This window comes from Dermacentor andersoni, chromosome 7, assembly GCF_023375885.2.
Source record: "Dermacentor andersoni chromosome 7, qqDerAnde1_hic_scaffold, whole genome shotgun sequence".
Lineage (NCBI taxonomy): Eukaryota > Metazoa > Arthropoda > Arachnida > Ixodida > Ixodidae > Dermacentor > Dermacentor andersoni.
Genome location: NC_092820.1, coordinates 39627169 through 39643227, shown reverse-complemented (window position 1 = coordinate 39643227; position 16059 = coordinate 39627169). Strand labels below are relative to the sequence as shown.

At 46.5% G+C, this 16059-nt stretch overlaps 1 protein-coding gene across 1 annotated transcript in view; it reads right to left on the bottom strand.

The window, feature by feature from the left end:
- Positions 1 to 7789: 7789 nt before the first annotated feature.
- LOC126535396 (ATP-binding cassette sub-family C member 2-like) overlaps positions 7790 to 16059 on the bottom strand; it is an 83012-nt gene continuing 74742 nt past the window's right edge. Inside the window, exons 8-9 of the mRNA XM_050182278.2 lie at positions 12773 to 12967; positions 7790 to 8215 (exon numbers count right to left, since the gene is read on the bottom strand). Coding sequence (XP_050038235.1) covers positions 8050 to 8215; positions 12773 to 12967 — 361 coding nt within the window. The 3' untranslated portion in view covers positions 7790 to 8049. The remainder of the gene's footprint in view (positions 8216 to 12772; positions 12968 to 16059) is intronic.

Below are 16059 nucleotides of genomic sequence, written 5' to 3'. Positions count from 1 at the left end.
CTTGATCTCATCATCCTGCAAATCGCTAATTATAGCCCATAAAATCCCCTGAGGGAGAACTTGCATGGTTAGCGCGAAATTGACAAGGGGAAGGCAGGTGCGGTTGCCAGTAATTGTCAGCACAGTGTGCGGCCCGGTAACACCATGTCTAAGTATAACTGCCAGAATTGGTGCGACCACGTGATTACCGTCAGGTACAGCTGGTGAGGACAAGTCGACATGTGTCACAGAGTGAGGCGGTAGGGGAATAAAATTTATGCACCTCAAACGGCTTGGAGGCGGGTCCACAGGGCCGGCAAGAAGAGGCAAGTCAAGGCGTAGGGAGCTGCTCGAACAGTCAATGAGGGCAGAATGATTGGCAAGGAAATACAGACCGAGAATGAGGTCGTGAGGGCAATGCTCGATGATGGTGAAGAGAACGACGGTGTGTCTATCAGCAATGGTGAGTCGGGCAGAGCACATGCCAACAATAGCGACAGTCCCTCCGTCGACGTCTTGAACAACTCGGTTCGGGGAGAGCGTCAGAACTTTCTTGAGCCAACGGCGAAGAGGAGCACTCATAATGGACACATGCGCCCCGGTGTCAATCAATGCGAACACAAGAACATTGTCGATGAGAACGTCCAAAAGAGTATTTTTCATGGGTAATGTGAAGCGAGGATTTCGTGCTAATGTCGTCATTGCAGCTTCACCTCCAGAAGCTGCACTGTCTAGTTTTCCGGTCGGGGTGCGGCGAGTAGGTCGGAGAAGGAGCACGGCGAGACGGGGGCGAATGAGATTGACGACGGGAGGGAGAAGGTGAGCGCGAGTAGCGGGGTCGTGTCAAAGGTGTCGCAGGGTCAGATGATGGAGGCGGCATGGAAGGGGCGAAGGAAAAGGATGCACTAGAGGGGTGAGGGTGGTAATTAGGAGAATAGCGTGTCGGAGAAGTCTAGCGGCTGCGGCAGTGTCGAGCGACATGACCAATGCGTCAGCAGTTAAAACAGATCGGCTTGTCATCCACGCTTCGCCATTCGGAGGCGTTGTGCTGTCCATAAGATCAAGAAGGGCGCGGTGGGGCCGTGCGTGGAGACAGAGGTGCCGAGCATACGGAAAGAATGGAGTGCAGGCCGACGTTGGACAACTCTTGACGGATGACGGCCTGGATCAAGGAGATTGTCACCGGGGAATGATGAGGTGATGGGAATGATGGGACCGCCGGTTGTGCCGCTTCAACCTCACGACGAATGATGCGGGTCAAGTTGTCACATCGCGACGGCTGGTGGAAGAGGTCCTCACAGGATGACGTAGAAGCTGTGTTGGCAAGTCGCGTGATGTGCTGGGATACCCGGCGGCTTTTAGCATGTTCGAGACGGCGGCACTCCTTGAGGATCGTATCGATGCTGGTGACGTTTGTAAACACCAGTAAATTGAAGGCGCCGTGAGCAATGCCTTTGAGGACGTGATTAACCTTATCGTCCACAGACATGGTCGGGTCAGCCTTGGCACAAAGGGCCAAGACGTCGAGAATGTACGCCACGTAGGACTCGGTCGACGTCTGTACACGTGGGGAAAGGGCTTTCTTGGCATTGACTTGGCGACCGAACGGGTTGCCAAAAAGTTCGCGGAGCTTCTCTTTGAAGAGATCCCAGCGCGAGATCTTCTCTTCGTGAGTCTGGAACGATGCAAGTGGAGCTCCGTCAAGGTAAAAAAGAACGTTCGCAACATAATAGTCGGATCTCACCTGTGAATGGAGCTGACACGTTCGTATAAGTTGAGCCAGTCGTCAAGATCAGGACTGCCGACTCCGTTGAAAACACCAGGATCCCGAGGGGGGGAAGCGGCGACGTAGGTCGGGGCTGCAGGCGGAGACGGTTGTGTAGATGAAGTGCCGCCAGCAGGAGCCGAAGTTGCACTGTCACCGTTGCGACCGCTGCGAAGCTCCATGACGGGTACGGGGAACGTCCACCTCCACCAAATTATTGTTACGTGTAGCTGAAGCCCAATGCTATATACACTCTATTTACAGGGACGCTAACGGAAGGCCAAAATGGCGACGATATATCAAGCGGGCCCACGTCGTCTTCCTCCTCCTCAGTGCAGCCACACTGTGGCGGCTGTTCCGTCGCAATATTTTCGTTAAAGGTAAGATAAAATTTTTTTTACCTTGTAGCGCACTATCACTTTTTTCGTCCTGGTGCTTACTCAAAACGATGCGTTTGCCTTCATCCTGGTAACATTCATTGGTACTTAGCGTGCGTGCTCTCTCTTCGAAGGTATCAAAGAAAGGTCGCAATGAATTAACAAAGCCTTCTAGAGAACTCAGCAGGTCTACAGCAGTGGAAATGTCTAGTCCTGGTTTCTGAAGCGCTACGCTCGTTTTGTCAAAGCGCTCCAAGATTTCACTCCAGAAAATCGCCATGAATGCAGTTTCTAGTTTTGTCATTTCCTCGAAGAGAGAGTGCACTTCGTTCCTAATGTCACCGTTTTCTTCCGCGTTCTTTAATATAGCTTCAAGGCAACACAAGACTGCATTGAAACTTTTCAGAATGGCCTTACATGATTCAGCGTGTCTTGACACTTTTCAAAACAAGCTGCTGGCCATTTCCGCCCGTGCTGTCCAGAAGATACATCCATCTCTTACGTGAGGCAGCAAGGAACACATACAGTCTCTGAATTACAGTGAAAAATTTGACAGCCTCAAGACTCCTGTCAACGCTACACGCGCCAATTAAGTTCAGTGAAAGACCAGCACACGGGACGTAGACTGCCAATTCGTTCAGGTGTTTGATTTGAGCTTGCAGTCCTTTGTATTTTCCTGACATATTACTCGCATTATCATAAGCTTGGCCCCTACAATCATCAATTGAGATGCCATTCGTCGTCAAGAGGGACATCACGGTATCGAAAAAATACAAGCCGGTATGCGATTCAATTGGAACAAATCGAAGAAAGCGTTCGTACACTTTCCCATTTAAATAGTATCGTAAAGCAACTGACAGCTGATCAACGTAAGTAAGGTGTGGAGTTGAATCAACAATTCAAGATAAGTATTTTGCGCGTTTCACTTCGTCAACGAGACGTTCATTTACAGCCTTTGCCACATGCTCAATAAATTCATCACAAATGGTTTTTGGCAGATACGATGGGTGACCTTCTCCTTTGTTCGCGTAGCGTGTTATGTGCTCTTCTAGAAAGGGATCAAACTTGGCAATGGCCTCAAGAACTCACATATAATTGCCATTTCTCGGTGAACCAAAAATCTCCTCACTGCCCCTAAACGCTAGGTATGCGCTCAGCTAGAAGCTTAACTAGAGTGACTACGCGTTCGGCACATCAGACACGTTTTATCGACAGCGCCGCAGCAACCTCACAAGTACCGCATCAACATAACGTGTTTCCTTGTAAAAATGACTCACCCATATTTTTCGTCCTGTTGCTGCTTCTGACAAACTTTTACCACCAGTCGGTATTGAAGGTAAACAAAGCTACCAAACGGCCATTCCATCTGTGGCCTCCTTCGAAGACAATCCTGCTCGGTCACCATACACACACGGATAAAAACACCCATAACAACCGCGATTAACAACCGCAACGTGAAGCACCAATGAAACACTAGGAAAGAGGAGCGGACAAAAACCGGAGCAAATTTCCTTTCTTGTTAGCCATGCGCCCTGCTCTGAGCGGTTGGGGTGCGATTATTGCCATACATCAAACACAGCTCACATTTGATATATCAGTCGAGTGCTCACAGTGGCACCGTTGTCGAGGTAAAGTTGTGCATTGCGCCATGTAGTCGTTAGTCATTTGATTAGCAAGACGAATTAACGCAAAGACACATTTGTCCTAATTAATTGTGGTTTTGATAAGCTAATTTAGGAATAGTCTCAATATTAGACGCCTTTCTCGGTGGGTGCACTTCAGTAGAATCGAGGGCGCATTTTCAAAGCGTTCCTCGGAGGAGGAAATGTGGAGCAGTGTTCATCAAACGCAACGAGGGCTTTAGTGAAGGAAGCCCTGTCGCCTCGACTTGGCTGAGTCGAGGACAAGCGTTGAGTGATGTCGTGTTTAAGATTACAGACATAATACTTCGTAGCTAAAGTCAACCTTAACCCAAGTTCTCTTTATTTTATACGGAAGTATAAAAAGATCAAGAGCGCTCAAGCTTTCCAAAACCATCATTCCTAAGGGATGCTCAGATCATCACGCACATTATTGTCAGCGTTTAGGCATTGTTGTAGTTCGGCTGCCACGTCGAGATGCTTACCTGAGAGAGCTGGACAAGTTGGCCGTTCGAGAAGCATCAACTATTTCTGAGAAATACAAGAAATCTATGCCGAATCCATCTTATGATGAATGCCAAGGAAAACGCGATTATCATTTAACTTTCCTAGCGAAACATCGTATGACCGCCGCAGGGACGCCTTACGTGTTAGTCGTGTGTGTAGCCGCCTTCACCTCTCGCACTTCTCACTAGGCAAACTGCGTTATTCCGCAGCACCGGCGCGAAGCCAGTCTCTGTCGCTTCTGCAAATATCCACTCAGACATGTTTTCTTGAATATATGTGGCGCGGTTTCAATGCACCCATGTTTCGGATAAATGCTTTAAAATTGTTTTAATAACAAAGAGCGGCACATACTAAGCGGCACACAGTTACTCTGGTTGACGTCCAAGATGTTGATTGAAAAGCAGCACATGCCCAGTTGTACCTACTCCGCAACCCAATTAGGCGTAAGACAGGTTCGCTGAAAAGTGGCACACAGCTTCTGGCCCATACCCAGTCAGCAAAAATGGCAACGAAGAGGTTCGTAAAAAAGGAGCGACTACGCAATGACACACGCTAATTGTTCTATGTCGGCGTCAAAGATGATAATTGAAGAGTGGTACATGCCGAATGCCTTGGACACAGTTCTACACCCACGGCGACACATGTCGCCGTGAAAGAGGCACTTTTGTGACCGGTACACAGGTACACATTCAACATACCCACTGACCCAATTTGACCCTACATTTGGTTTGGAACCCTGTTCCCGGCGGGCAGTGGGCGGATGCTCGTAAATACTCGACCATGGACTTACCACTGACGAAAAACGGTTAGATATAGGGACAGATAGATAAATAGATGAATAGATAGATATATATATAGGTAGATATATTTTTCTTGCTAAAAAATGCCGTCCATGCGAGTTCAAGATTTTCATTGGCCTTGGACACTGATCCTGCTTTTTTACATTAGATATAAGCATAATAAAATCGTTTGACATCGCAATTTTAGTGAAACGTTCTTCAAAGGGAAGAATAAGCAACGCCGATTTCCCTGGCACCTGTCAAAACGCGTTAAATGCGAGCTGTTCCAGTACACGTCACAGAGTAACTTTGCATGCTCCACATTCAAGAACAAACTACGGGAACCAAATGCTGAGCCATGCGTTACGATCATTGCTTAACTATCTTCCTTAATAACCAGATTTATTATCCTTTCAGTATTGTGTTCAAACTTGTGGTTCACACTACTATTTGCGTGTGCGCTTATGCGTTTTTCTTGTTTTCTTCTTTGTTCTGATCTACGTGACTTTAAACCTGCAGTTGCACAATGCCGTATTCATCTATATATTTCTATCGATGTTCCTGTTAAGCCAAAAGTCATTAATCTTTTGTATTTAGGCGTTTTGCTGTCTCGTGTATAAAATGCGCGTTTCTTCACCAATGTCGGTGCTTGCTGCTGTGCCAAATGTCATTGATCTTTTGTATTTCGGTGTTTTTCTGTTTCCTGTATAAAATGCATATTTCTGGATCTATGTCGGTGCTTGATGTTCTGGAAAAAGTTAATTTGAACATACAAATTCTCTCAAGACCGAAATTTTGCACGCATAATGTTTTCTAGGTATCATGCTATGTACTTGAATACATGTGCACGTCTTGTAATAAAACACATGTTTGTACCTGCCGCGAACACAATCGTTGTGGGGAGACAAACCTAGCCGAGTAAAAAATGTGGCTTTTTGTCTGTACCCTTGTCATATGTATCTTGCATGTATGTGAAAGAGATACAAAAGTAAAGCTAGATGGATAAATATTCAGACAGCTAACACCTGGAACGCCAAGAGCATGCACCTTTGCTTAGATCACCCGGGCCGACTCGGCTCCTATGGGAATTTTGGGTGAGTTGAACGTGTCTCGGTCAGATTGAAAGTGGTTCCTAGCGTTGCTCTTCAAAACATTCCGCATTCAATGTTACACAAGCATCTGTGGCACTGAGACGCGTCATCGGTCGTGTACAGACCTCACATTGGCCAACAACCTTTCCAGTGTCGCCACAGTCTCACTGGCCGTATATCATAGCGATCATAAAGCGATATTCACGATTGTAGCGAAATAATAAATAAAAATGCGAACAAAAGAAGGCTAAACATCAGAAAAGCATTCACTATGCAATTTATTAAAACAATGAAAACATTATCAAAGACGAAATTCATGGTGGTATGTGTCTCATTTCGAATCAGTGTATTATGAGCCTATTTTTCACCATATATACAACTCCGCAGGTAATCCAACTTCACGGAGTGGAATGGCTCTGAATTTTTTTGTCTCCTTCATGCAGCCTTATTGTGTAGATTCTGGCAGGGTGGTTAGCATAAATACACCAATCGAATAACGATACTGAAGCAAATGATTTAATTGTAATTTATGGGTTGGGATTTCAGCGCAGAATTCCAATGAGCAAAGATTTCTCCTAATCGCCGATGAACAGTTCATCATATACATCAACCTAACAGTTTGTTGCTTTTCGTGATAGCGCTGATACCGATATTATTGTAGGCAGTAGTAACGTAAAGATTGTGGCCAATTTTTCTTGATAGCGACATAATCTAGACTTATTGGCGAGGCGTATTCAGGCAGGAAGTGAGACTCCAAAGACCAGAAAGAAAACTGTGAAAATTTGCGTCGTTTTGGCTGTCCGTGCTGTGAACATGAGGGTACTATGGGCAGCCCTTACAGTGAAACTGTATATGGCTAGGTTTTCGTTTTTTTTCTGCGTGCGCAGAAGAGCTTCCTGCAGACAAATTAATTGCTACTGCTCTGCCCATTTGGTTCCATGGTAGAGCCAGGACATCAATCTGGGGAAGGGGGGGGGGAAATTTTGTGAAATTCCAATGTGTGCGGCTCTTCACTGTGATGTCAACATCGCCTAGCGACGTTATCAGCAGTTGCGTTCTCGCCGTGCTAAGATAGCATCCATATTGTGCGCACCATGGGAGAAACGCCTGCCCTCCAAAAGTGATGACGGGAGCAGAAGAGGCAATGGGTGCGAAGGAGGCGGAAAGCCGCTAACGCCGAGCGTGCGTCGGTCGACGGGCCTGGACCGACGCGTAGTTCCCTTCCGTCCGACGAAGAAAAGCAGTGTGGCCATGAAGGTCGGCGTCCACACGGAATATCGGACCGCCATTAAAACAGTGTACATCCGACGAGCTACGTCCAAGAGGAACATTGAGTCGTTTTGGACCTGCGTGCTCAGTTGGACCCCTCCTATCGCCTCTGTGTCCATCGTCATTGTAGGCGATTTTGACATCGATCTGAGCTGACCTGACGGAAAGTGGTTAGTGCCGTTCCTGCTGGATAGGCTCGGCAGTCAATGATATACAGATGTCAATGTACCAACTACGCGTCATCGGTAGTAACACTTAACTTCACACCACCGTCGTTCAGCCCACGGCCGTCTACCATATTCACAATAAAGCAATGATCACATATGATAACAAAATAAAATAGGAGACACTAAAAGCAAGAAGTCACGTGTATGTTTCTTTATTCAATCATTATAGTAATCACCATGCACTGTATATAGTCATCACTATACACAGCTTCGCAGGTCATCCACCTTCACAGAGTGGAGTGGTACTGATATATTTAAATGACTTGTTCAGCCTTGTTTCTTCCGGTTATTAGGCTGCAAAGCTGATAACAGTGTGACTGTGTTCAGACAGGTTTTTACACACCTCATCGTTTTGTTATTTCCAGTATCACTTCTGGCGTGTATCAGGGCTCACACCTTGCGTCAGTTAGCAGACCTACAGGTAAGAGCTAACCGTGTTGATCGGCTCCGAAACAGAACGAACATCCTCCGCTGTAAGTCCTGCTCTATTCAGCATGGTGTGAAAATAAGAAGACGAATTCGATGCGAGCTCAAGCGTAGGTCCAAACTCAGCAACGTGGCCTCCATCCATGACTAGAATCCTGCGGGAAAATGTTAAGACGCTGCTGAGCGCCATGATGCCAGCAATACGGTGTACAGTGCAGGTCAATAACCTCGTGAACAACATTAAGGTTCTGATTACCCCTTACTGCACTAGTTGGTCAATATCTATTGAAAGTATGATTTGCACAAACTAAAAACAAACACATGGTTAGAAATGAGTAGAAAAAAAGGAAAACGCTCACGCAAACAGAACGACCCCATCTTATGGAACTGCTCGTAGAGTTTTGGGACTCCTTCTCATCTGCGTCGCGAGTAGGCCAAATGCCGCTTACAAAGCACCGCATTATCACGGAGGTGACAGCAAGACCCATTCGACAGAACCCGTACCGCGTGGCTCAGAAAGAACTTGATGCAATACAGCAGCAGGTCGAGAAAATGCTACAGGATGATTTAATCCAGCCATCAAAGAGACCTTCGGCATCACCAGTAGTGCTTATAAAAAAGAAAGATGGTACCTTGAGGTTCTGCATTGATCACCGCAAGTTGAATCACGTTACAAAGATAGATGTTTATCCGGTGCCCTGGATAGATCACTCTTTGAACAGGCTACGACATGCGCGTTACTTCTCCTCTAGGGACCTTAAAAGTGGATACACACAAATAGAGGTGGATGAGGGCGTTCAAGAGAAGACTGTTTTTGTGACGCCTGATGAGCTTTGCGAATTTAATGTTCTGCCTTTATTCTTATGCTCGGCCCGGCCACGTTTCAAAGCCTCATGGACACTGTCTTATCCGGTCTAAAGTGGAAGACTTGTCTTGTGTGCCTCGACGACCGTAACTGTTTTTTCTGCTACTTTTGAAGAACTCCTAAAACGGCTGCTGTCATTTCGTCAAGTCATACGGTCCACGTGGCTTACACTGAAACCAGAAAAATGGCACATTGGGTTTGTGGAACTTTAGTTCCTAGGTCACGTCTTCAGTCAAGATGGTGTTACGCCTCACCCGGATAAAATTACAGCCGTCACAATGTTTCCATGGCCATGGAAGTCAGTCCGTCGCTTCCTTGGTTTCTTCTCCCATTACCGAGGATCTATCGCAGATTTTGCGCACTTCGCCTCTCGACTCACCCGCCTCACAAGAAAAATCGTTGCGTTTGTATGGAGCGAGGAGCAAGAAGCGGCATTCAAGATTTACGACAATGTCTACAAACTCCGCCTGTGCTCGCCCACTTTAACGAGGATACATCACCAGCGATCCAAACAGGTGCAAGCAACGTGGGCCTTGCCGCTGTTCTGGGTCAGTGGTAAGAGGGTGCCGAGAGAGTAGTTCCCTATGCGAGCAGAACACTTTCACGTGCTGAGTCGAACTACTCAACCACGGAGAAGGAATGCCTGGCTGTCGTATGGGCAGTTGCGAAGTTTCGCCCGTACCTATGCGGCCGCGCTTTTCAAGTCGCAAGCGACCACCATTCCATTCGTTGGATGACCAATATGAAAGATCCTTCTGGACGTTTGGCTCGCTGGAGCTCACAACTTAAAAAATACGACATGACAATATACTACTATTCTGGAAGGCAGCACTCAGATGCCGACTGCCTGTCGGGATCACCAATTGCACCCGCGAGCACCGACGAGGATTTATACGAAGGTTAGGAGTTGTTGATGCGGCCGCCATCTCTCGGCAACAGGAAGACTACCGGGAGCTGAACTAAATCATAGAGGTCTTGAAAGGGCGAGCTACGTATGTGTCCAGATTATTTTCAAGGTGTCTATCTTCATTCTGTTTGCATAATGGAATTCACTACAGGAAGAACTTCTGTTAAACAGGGAAGAACTGTCTGCTAGTAGTTCCCGAACATCTCCGCCACGATATCTTGCAAGCCTGCAATGACAAAGGCACCTCTGGCCATCTTGGTTACACGCGAACATTGGCATGAATCAAAGAAAGATACTACAGGCCAAGGCTCGCAGCAGAGGGGAAACATTACGCTCGAATTTCTCTCGAGTGTCAACGACGCAAAGTACCACTGACTAAACCCGCTGGGATACTGCAGCCCGTTGCCGTACCGAAAACGCCATTTGCTCAAATTGTAATAGACCTACTTGGTCCTTTTCTAATATCTGACAGCGGCAACCGATGGGTCATAGTCGTGACGGACTATCTCACTTGATACGCGAAACCAAGGCGATTCAGAGCGGCACTGCAGCTGCAGGGGCACGGTTCTTTATCGGGAACATTGTCCTGAGACACAGTTCTCCGGCGGCCGTCATAATCGACAAAAGAACCGCATTCACAGCAGATCTTTTGCGCATTGTGCTCACACTCAGTGACACAGCGCATAGGAAGAGGACAGCCTATCACCCACAAACGAATGCGCTTACAGAACGCCTCAGCGAGACTATCGCAGGCATGCTTTGCATGTACGTCGATGTGCAGCACAAGAATTGGGACAAAATATTGCCGCACATCACGTTCGCCTGTAATACGGCACGCCAGGAAATAACCAAAATGACGCCGTTTGCTTTGATCCATGATCAAGAAGTCACTACGATGCTTGATGCTATGCAGCCTCATGACTACAATAGTTCACACGAAGATGCCACAGAATTCAGTGAGTGCGCCAAATAAGCATGAAAGCTCACGTGCGTCAGAAGAACTGCACAGCAAGAACGGGACGCCCGACGATACATTCTCCATCACCAATTCGTCGCTTATACACCCGGAGAAATAGTCTGGGTTTGGTACCCGGTACGATTCCGAGGGCTCTCTGAGAAACTTGCACGCCTATACTTCGGACCATACAAAGTTCTGCGGCGTATTAACGACGTGAATTATGAGGTCGATGGTGGGGTTCATGCAGCTCCAAATGCCGTCAACAGGTGCCTGAGATCGTGCACGTGGTGCGCATGAAGCCGTATATTTCTGAGTGATGTGGACACCGACAAACTGTTTATCGAGTCTAACGACTACCATTTGATGAGCACCCGGACGATTCTCGCTCTGGAAGGAGGCTAATGCCATGTCACTATTTGTGCCAACTACACCCTGACGGCGACACAGACGACGACTGGGCCAGTCGAGAGTACGAGCAGGAAAAAGAGAAGACAGAGACAGTCTTTTGTGCTGTCCTGCATCCTGCGCGTCCTTTTCGAGTACAACGCGGTACTGCGACTTGCCGCAATAAAACCCCTGTGCTTTGTCACCTGCGACAATATGTTAACGACGTTCTAAGCATGATCACGCAGGTTATAATTTTGTGAAAAATAACGAGCGAGTTGCATGCAATTACTAAATTTCACTCGCATTGTAATTGCTACGCCCTTATGCTAAGCCTATCATAATTGCTTCTAAGTGCTCAGTAGCGCTCTAAACGTTAAAGAAAACGCATTAAGTTTGGTGGGTTCTCAATCATTCTCCACCAATGTCACGTACTCTAAGGCCCACCAAGCGATGTCAATGCTGCCGTAGCAGCAGTTGTGAAGCCCTAGCGCGCTGACCAATCACGTCATCCCAACACAGCATTGCGGCGTTTCCGCGGCTGGTGACAATAGCATAGCATAGCGACGGCTCTGTATAATCCGGGCCACTGCACCTGGTTACAATGAATCATGGTCTCTTGGAATCCTGGTTAGAACAGCGCGACTGAACACGGACTGAGTAACAGGAAGGAACGCCACACAGTGTCGATGTCATGATGGTAGCATGTTTCAGGACACGGATGTCGCTACGCGTAAACGCGTAGTCACGTAGTTAATTCCCAGAGAACAGGGACACGCCCTCCACCTACAACGAGATTACTAAACACTACTATCTCAGCCGTAGAACCTACTTTGTTCCTCCTCCACGCCTCAATAGAGCTTAAGCATTAACGCTCCGTCTACTACAAACGAATACCTATACCAATCCGTCGCTTTTACATAAAATATATCCGGATATTTGCACCAATGCTACCTGCCACGATTGTGGAGAAATAGCCACGTTAGACCACATGCTCTGGCGGTGTACCCGGTCACGCTCTATCATCGCTAACAGCTCGGCCAGATGGGAGGCGGTTCTCCGCAGCCCTCTTCTGGCTGACCAACTCTGGGCTGTCCAGCAGGCCCACGATGCGGCCGAGAGGCTCGGCCTTCCGGTTCCCACGTGGGAACGGCCCGCTTCGTGAAGACTCACGACCTGCAGGACTTCATTAAAGTTTTACCATACCATACCATACGTAGTAAATTTTGAAACCTTGTACGCTTTATTTAGATCCCGAAAATATTTCTAACTCAGCAGCTGTCATCTCAGAAAAATTGTTTGGATATTTCTCATTAGCGCTCGACCACTCCATTGCTTATTTTGGGTTTAAATCAATGCCTTCAATGTGAATATTAAGTTTCGTTATTTATTATCTAACCCCATACTAAGAAACCCTTTGAGATGCTAAAGAGGAGAGCGAACAAAACTAAATTGGTTGGATTCTCGTGGCGCACACGTGGATATTTCAATGTTTGGCCCGACTTATACGAAATACCACGTATTTTACCTACGTGCTTCCTTGCTATTTATTCCGAACTGTTGGGAGCAATAAGACGTGTAGGGTCAGCGCTGCATACTTGTCGTGGTCCAACACGGTGTCCAGCCTGTGAGCGATGGTGAGCATCGTGCACTCGCTGAAGCCCTCTCGCAATGTCCTCTGTATCAGCCTGTCCGTGTCGCCGTCCATGTGAGACGTGGCTTCGTCCAGGACCAGAATCCGCGGTTTTCGCAGCATAGCCCTTGCGAGACACGCCAGTTGTCTCTGTCCGGCACTGGGGCACATAGAGAGAACATGTTCACGTAGTCAGGGCCATAATTGCAGCATCAAATCCAGCTAATTCACACATAATTTATTTATTCATTTACTTATGTATTTATTTTTATTTATTTATTTATTTATTTCTTCAAAACAACCTTGCAGGCCCTATGGCAGGGCATAAAGTAAGGCGGACATTTTAAACAATAAAGATATAGAAATACAAATTTCGAACAGGAACAGTGCTATAAAGTTATGATTGCCATGTTATGTAATATTGAAGGCATAGGGAATACAAAGCAATATCTGAAGGCACACGAACACTTGACACTATTAACAGAGCAAAAAGAATACTGTTTATGAATACAATGTACAACATCGCGAGAATGCGCGATCAAATACACTAGATTGGGCACTCGTGAACTGTATTAAATGGGAAAAGCGGGAGCAACTGAGAGCGGAAGGTGTCGGCATTAGATATGGAGGCTATGTTATCAGGGAGGTCATTCCAGAGACGAATGGCACGAGGTAGTGCAGATGAACTAAATGCATTTGTTTTACCGTATATCAGCATGTAACTGAACTGATTATGTAATCTGCGTAGAGAAAGAGTGCGGTTTTCGCTGTTGTAACCGGGTTCGATTATTAGCGTAAATATACTTGTGGAATAAGCACAGAAGAGCGATGTTGCGGCGGATATCTAATGGTGGCAGTAGAAGGTCTAGTTTACTTGTGAAATGCTTGAGTTTATACCGTAGTTACGTGATATGAACCGGGCTGCTCTAATTTGTATCCTTTCCGTCATATTTATTAAGTAATGTTGATAAGGGGATCAAACTGAGGAGGCGAATTCTAAATCTGGCAAAATGAATCTTTGGACAGCAAGTTTTTGAATGTTTGTCGAGGCATTTCGCAAGTTGCGTCGTAGATAGCCAAGAGAAAGTGATGCTTTGGCGCATGTGGAAGTGATATGTGGGACCCATGAAAGATTCTCTGTAAGAACACCAAGGTACCTGTAAGATGAAGTATGGGAAAACATTGTATTAGTAAGGTCATACGAAAATTTATAATTTACACATTTTCCGCTGAAGCACATCACCTCGCACTTTGTAGTGTTTTGTGTCATCAGACATTTGTTACAACAGTTAGCGATAAGGTTAAGATCTGCTTGAAGTGCCAAGTGATCGTCAGTCGTGTGAATATGACGGTAGATTATGCAGTCATCGGCAAAAGGCGCATGTAGAAAGTAATCCGGGTGGGTAAATCGGCGATCTAGATTAAGAAGAGTAAAGGGGCCGAAGACGCTGCCTTGTGGCGCACCCGAGCTAACAGAAGAAGGCGGGGCAGAGAAATTGTAACAAAAGTAAACTATTCTTGAAAAGAAAAAAAATTAGGAATGCAGGATCATATTAAAGAGTCAAGTCGTAGGGCAGATAACTTAGAAATTAGGCGACAGTGGGGCACGCGGACAAAAGCTTTAGAAAAGTCGAGAAAGATACAGTCAGTTTTAAGGTTGCAGTCCATGTTAAAGTGCAAGTCAGTCATTAGTTCAAATAATTGTGTGTCACGGGAAAATCCCTTCCTAAAACTATGCTGATGAGAAAAAGAGAAATTCTGAGCTTCTGCGTGGCTGTACACGTGAGAAGTGATTATGTACTCGAACATGTTTCAACATATGCAGGTTAAAGATATGGACCGATTGTTGTCAGGTGTATCAACATCTCCAGATTTGTGAACTGGTATTATTTTTCCTATTAACGAATCAGTGGGTAACTTTCCAGATGCTAGGGATTGTTGAAAAATATGGCATAATATCTTGCTTGAGGCAGCGACAGTGTTCTTTCTTATCTTGGAATTAATGTTGCCAATACCAGCTGAAGTAGATATTTTGAAGTCATTGATGAGTAGCATTAGTAATGAGTAGAATAATTACTGCCACCAATTCGTGTCACCCTCTTTCAGTGGTCTTGTGATCGGCGCTTCGTAACCACTAGAGCATTGCAATTCAAAAGATTGAATCTTCTCTCTCTCTCTCTCTCTCTCTCTTAAAAACGACATAGCTATGAAGAGGGCTTAATTTTAGGTATATGTAAGAACAACTTCTTTGTGACCATCTTTGGTTTATCTAAGCTAGGTGGTAATAAACTGTATATTGATTCACAGTTTTATCATTTTATTTGGGGACACATCAGAGTAATCAGTCGGCCAAAAAACATAAACTTTTATTCCCGTATAACAAAAATTCTGCCGGAAAAGGATTCACTTAAGTAGTTCCTTATACATCAATTAACCAATTGGCGAGGAAAAGCGGCGATGTTGGGGTGACGGGGTGCGATGGCGTTGATGCGACGGCGATCGCATGCAGGTTCTGGATATGGCAATGGGAGCCGAATCAGGTCGGGAGACAGAGCAGGCGGTAGGGATGCCAAGGTTTGCATGTTCTTGCCGCAAAACTGCTTTAATAACGGAAATAGTGGGGGCCGCTTGCGGGAGGGTACCGTCAAGGGGTCGTGAAGGGGGCCCGGACTCGCCGCTTCAATCTCACGGCGAACAATTCGTGTTACGTTCCCTTGAAATGGTCGTGTGGCGGTGAGAGCAAGAGGACGTGGCAGGGGTGTTTGGAAGCCGGGAAAACTGTGGGACGACGCGGCAGCGTTTGGCTACCTCGAAGCAGCGGCATTCTTTGACGATGGCGTCGACAGTAGAAACGTCGTTATAGACCAGCAAATTGAAAGCGTCGTCCGCGATGCCTTTTAAGATATGGCCCACCTTGTCAACCTCGGTCACGTGCTCGTCAATTTTCCGGCAAAGCGTGAGCACTTCCTGTATGTAAGAGACATATGATTCGGTAGACGACTGAACACGGGTGGCAAGCTCGTTTCGCGCAGCCTGTTGGGGACCTCACGGGTTGACAAATAGGTCGCGAAGCCTCTCTTTGAAAATGTCCCAGCTGGAGAGCTTGATCTCATGGGTGCGAAACCAGACACGCGGTATCCCATCCAGATAAAAAAATCACATTGGCAAGCATGAGGGTAGGGTCCCAGTGGTGGCTTTGCCTAACACGCTCATACATGTTGAGCCAGTCGTCGATGTCAACGCCATTTTGGG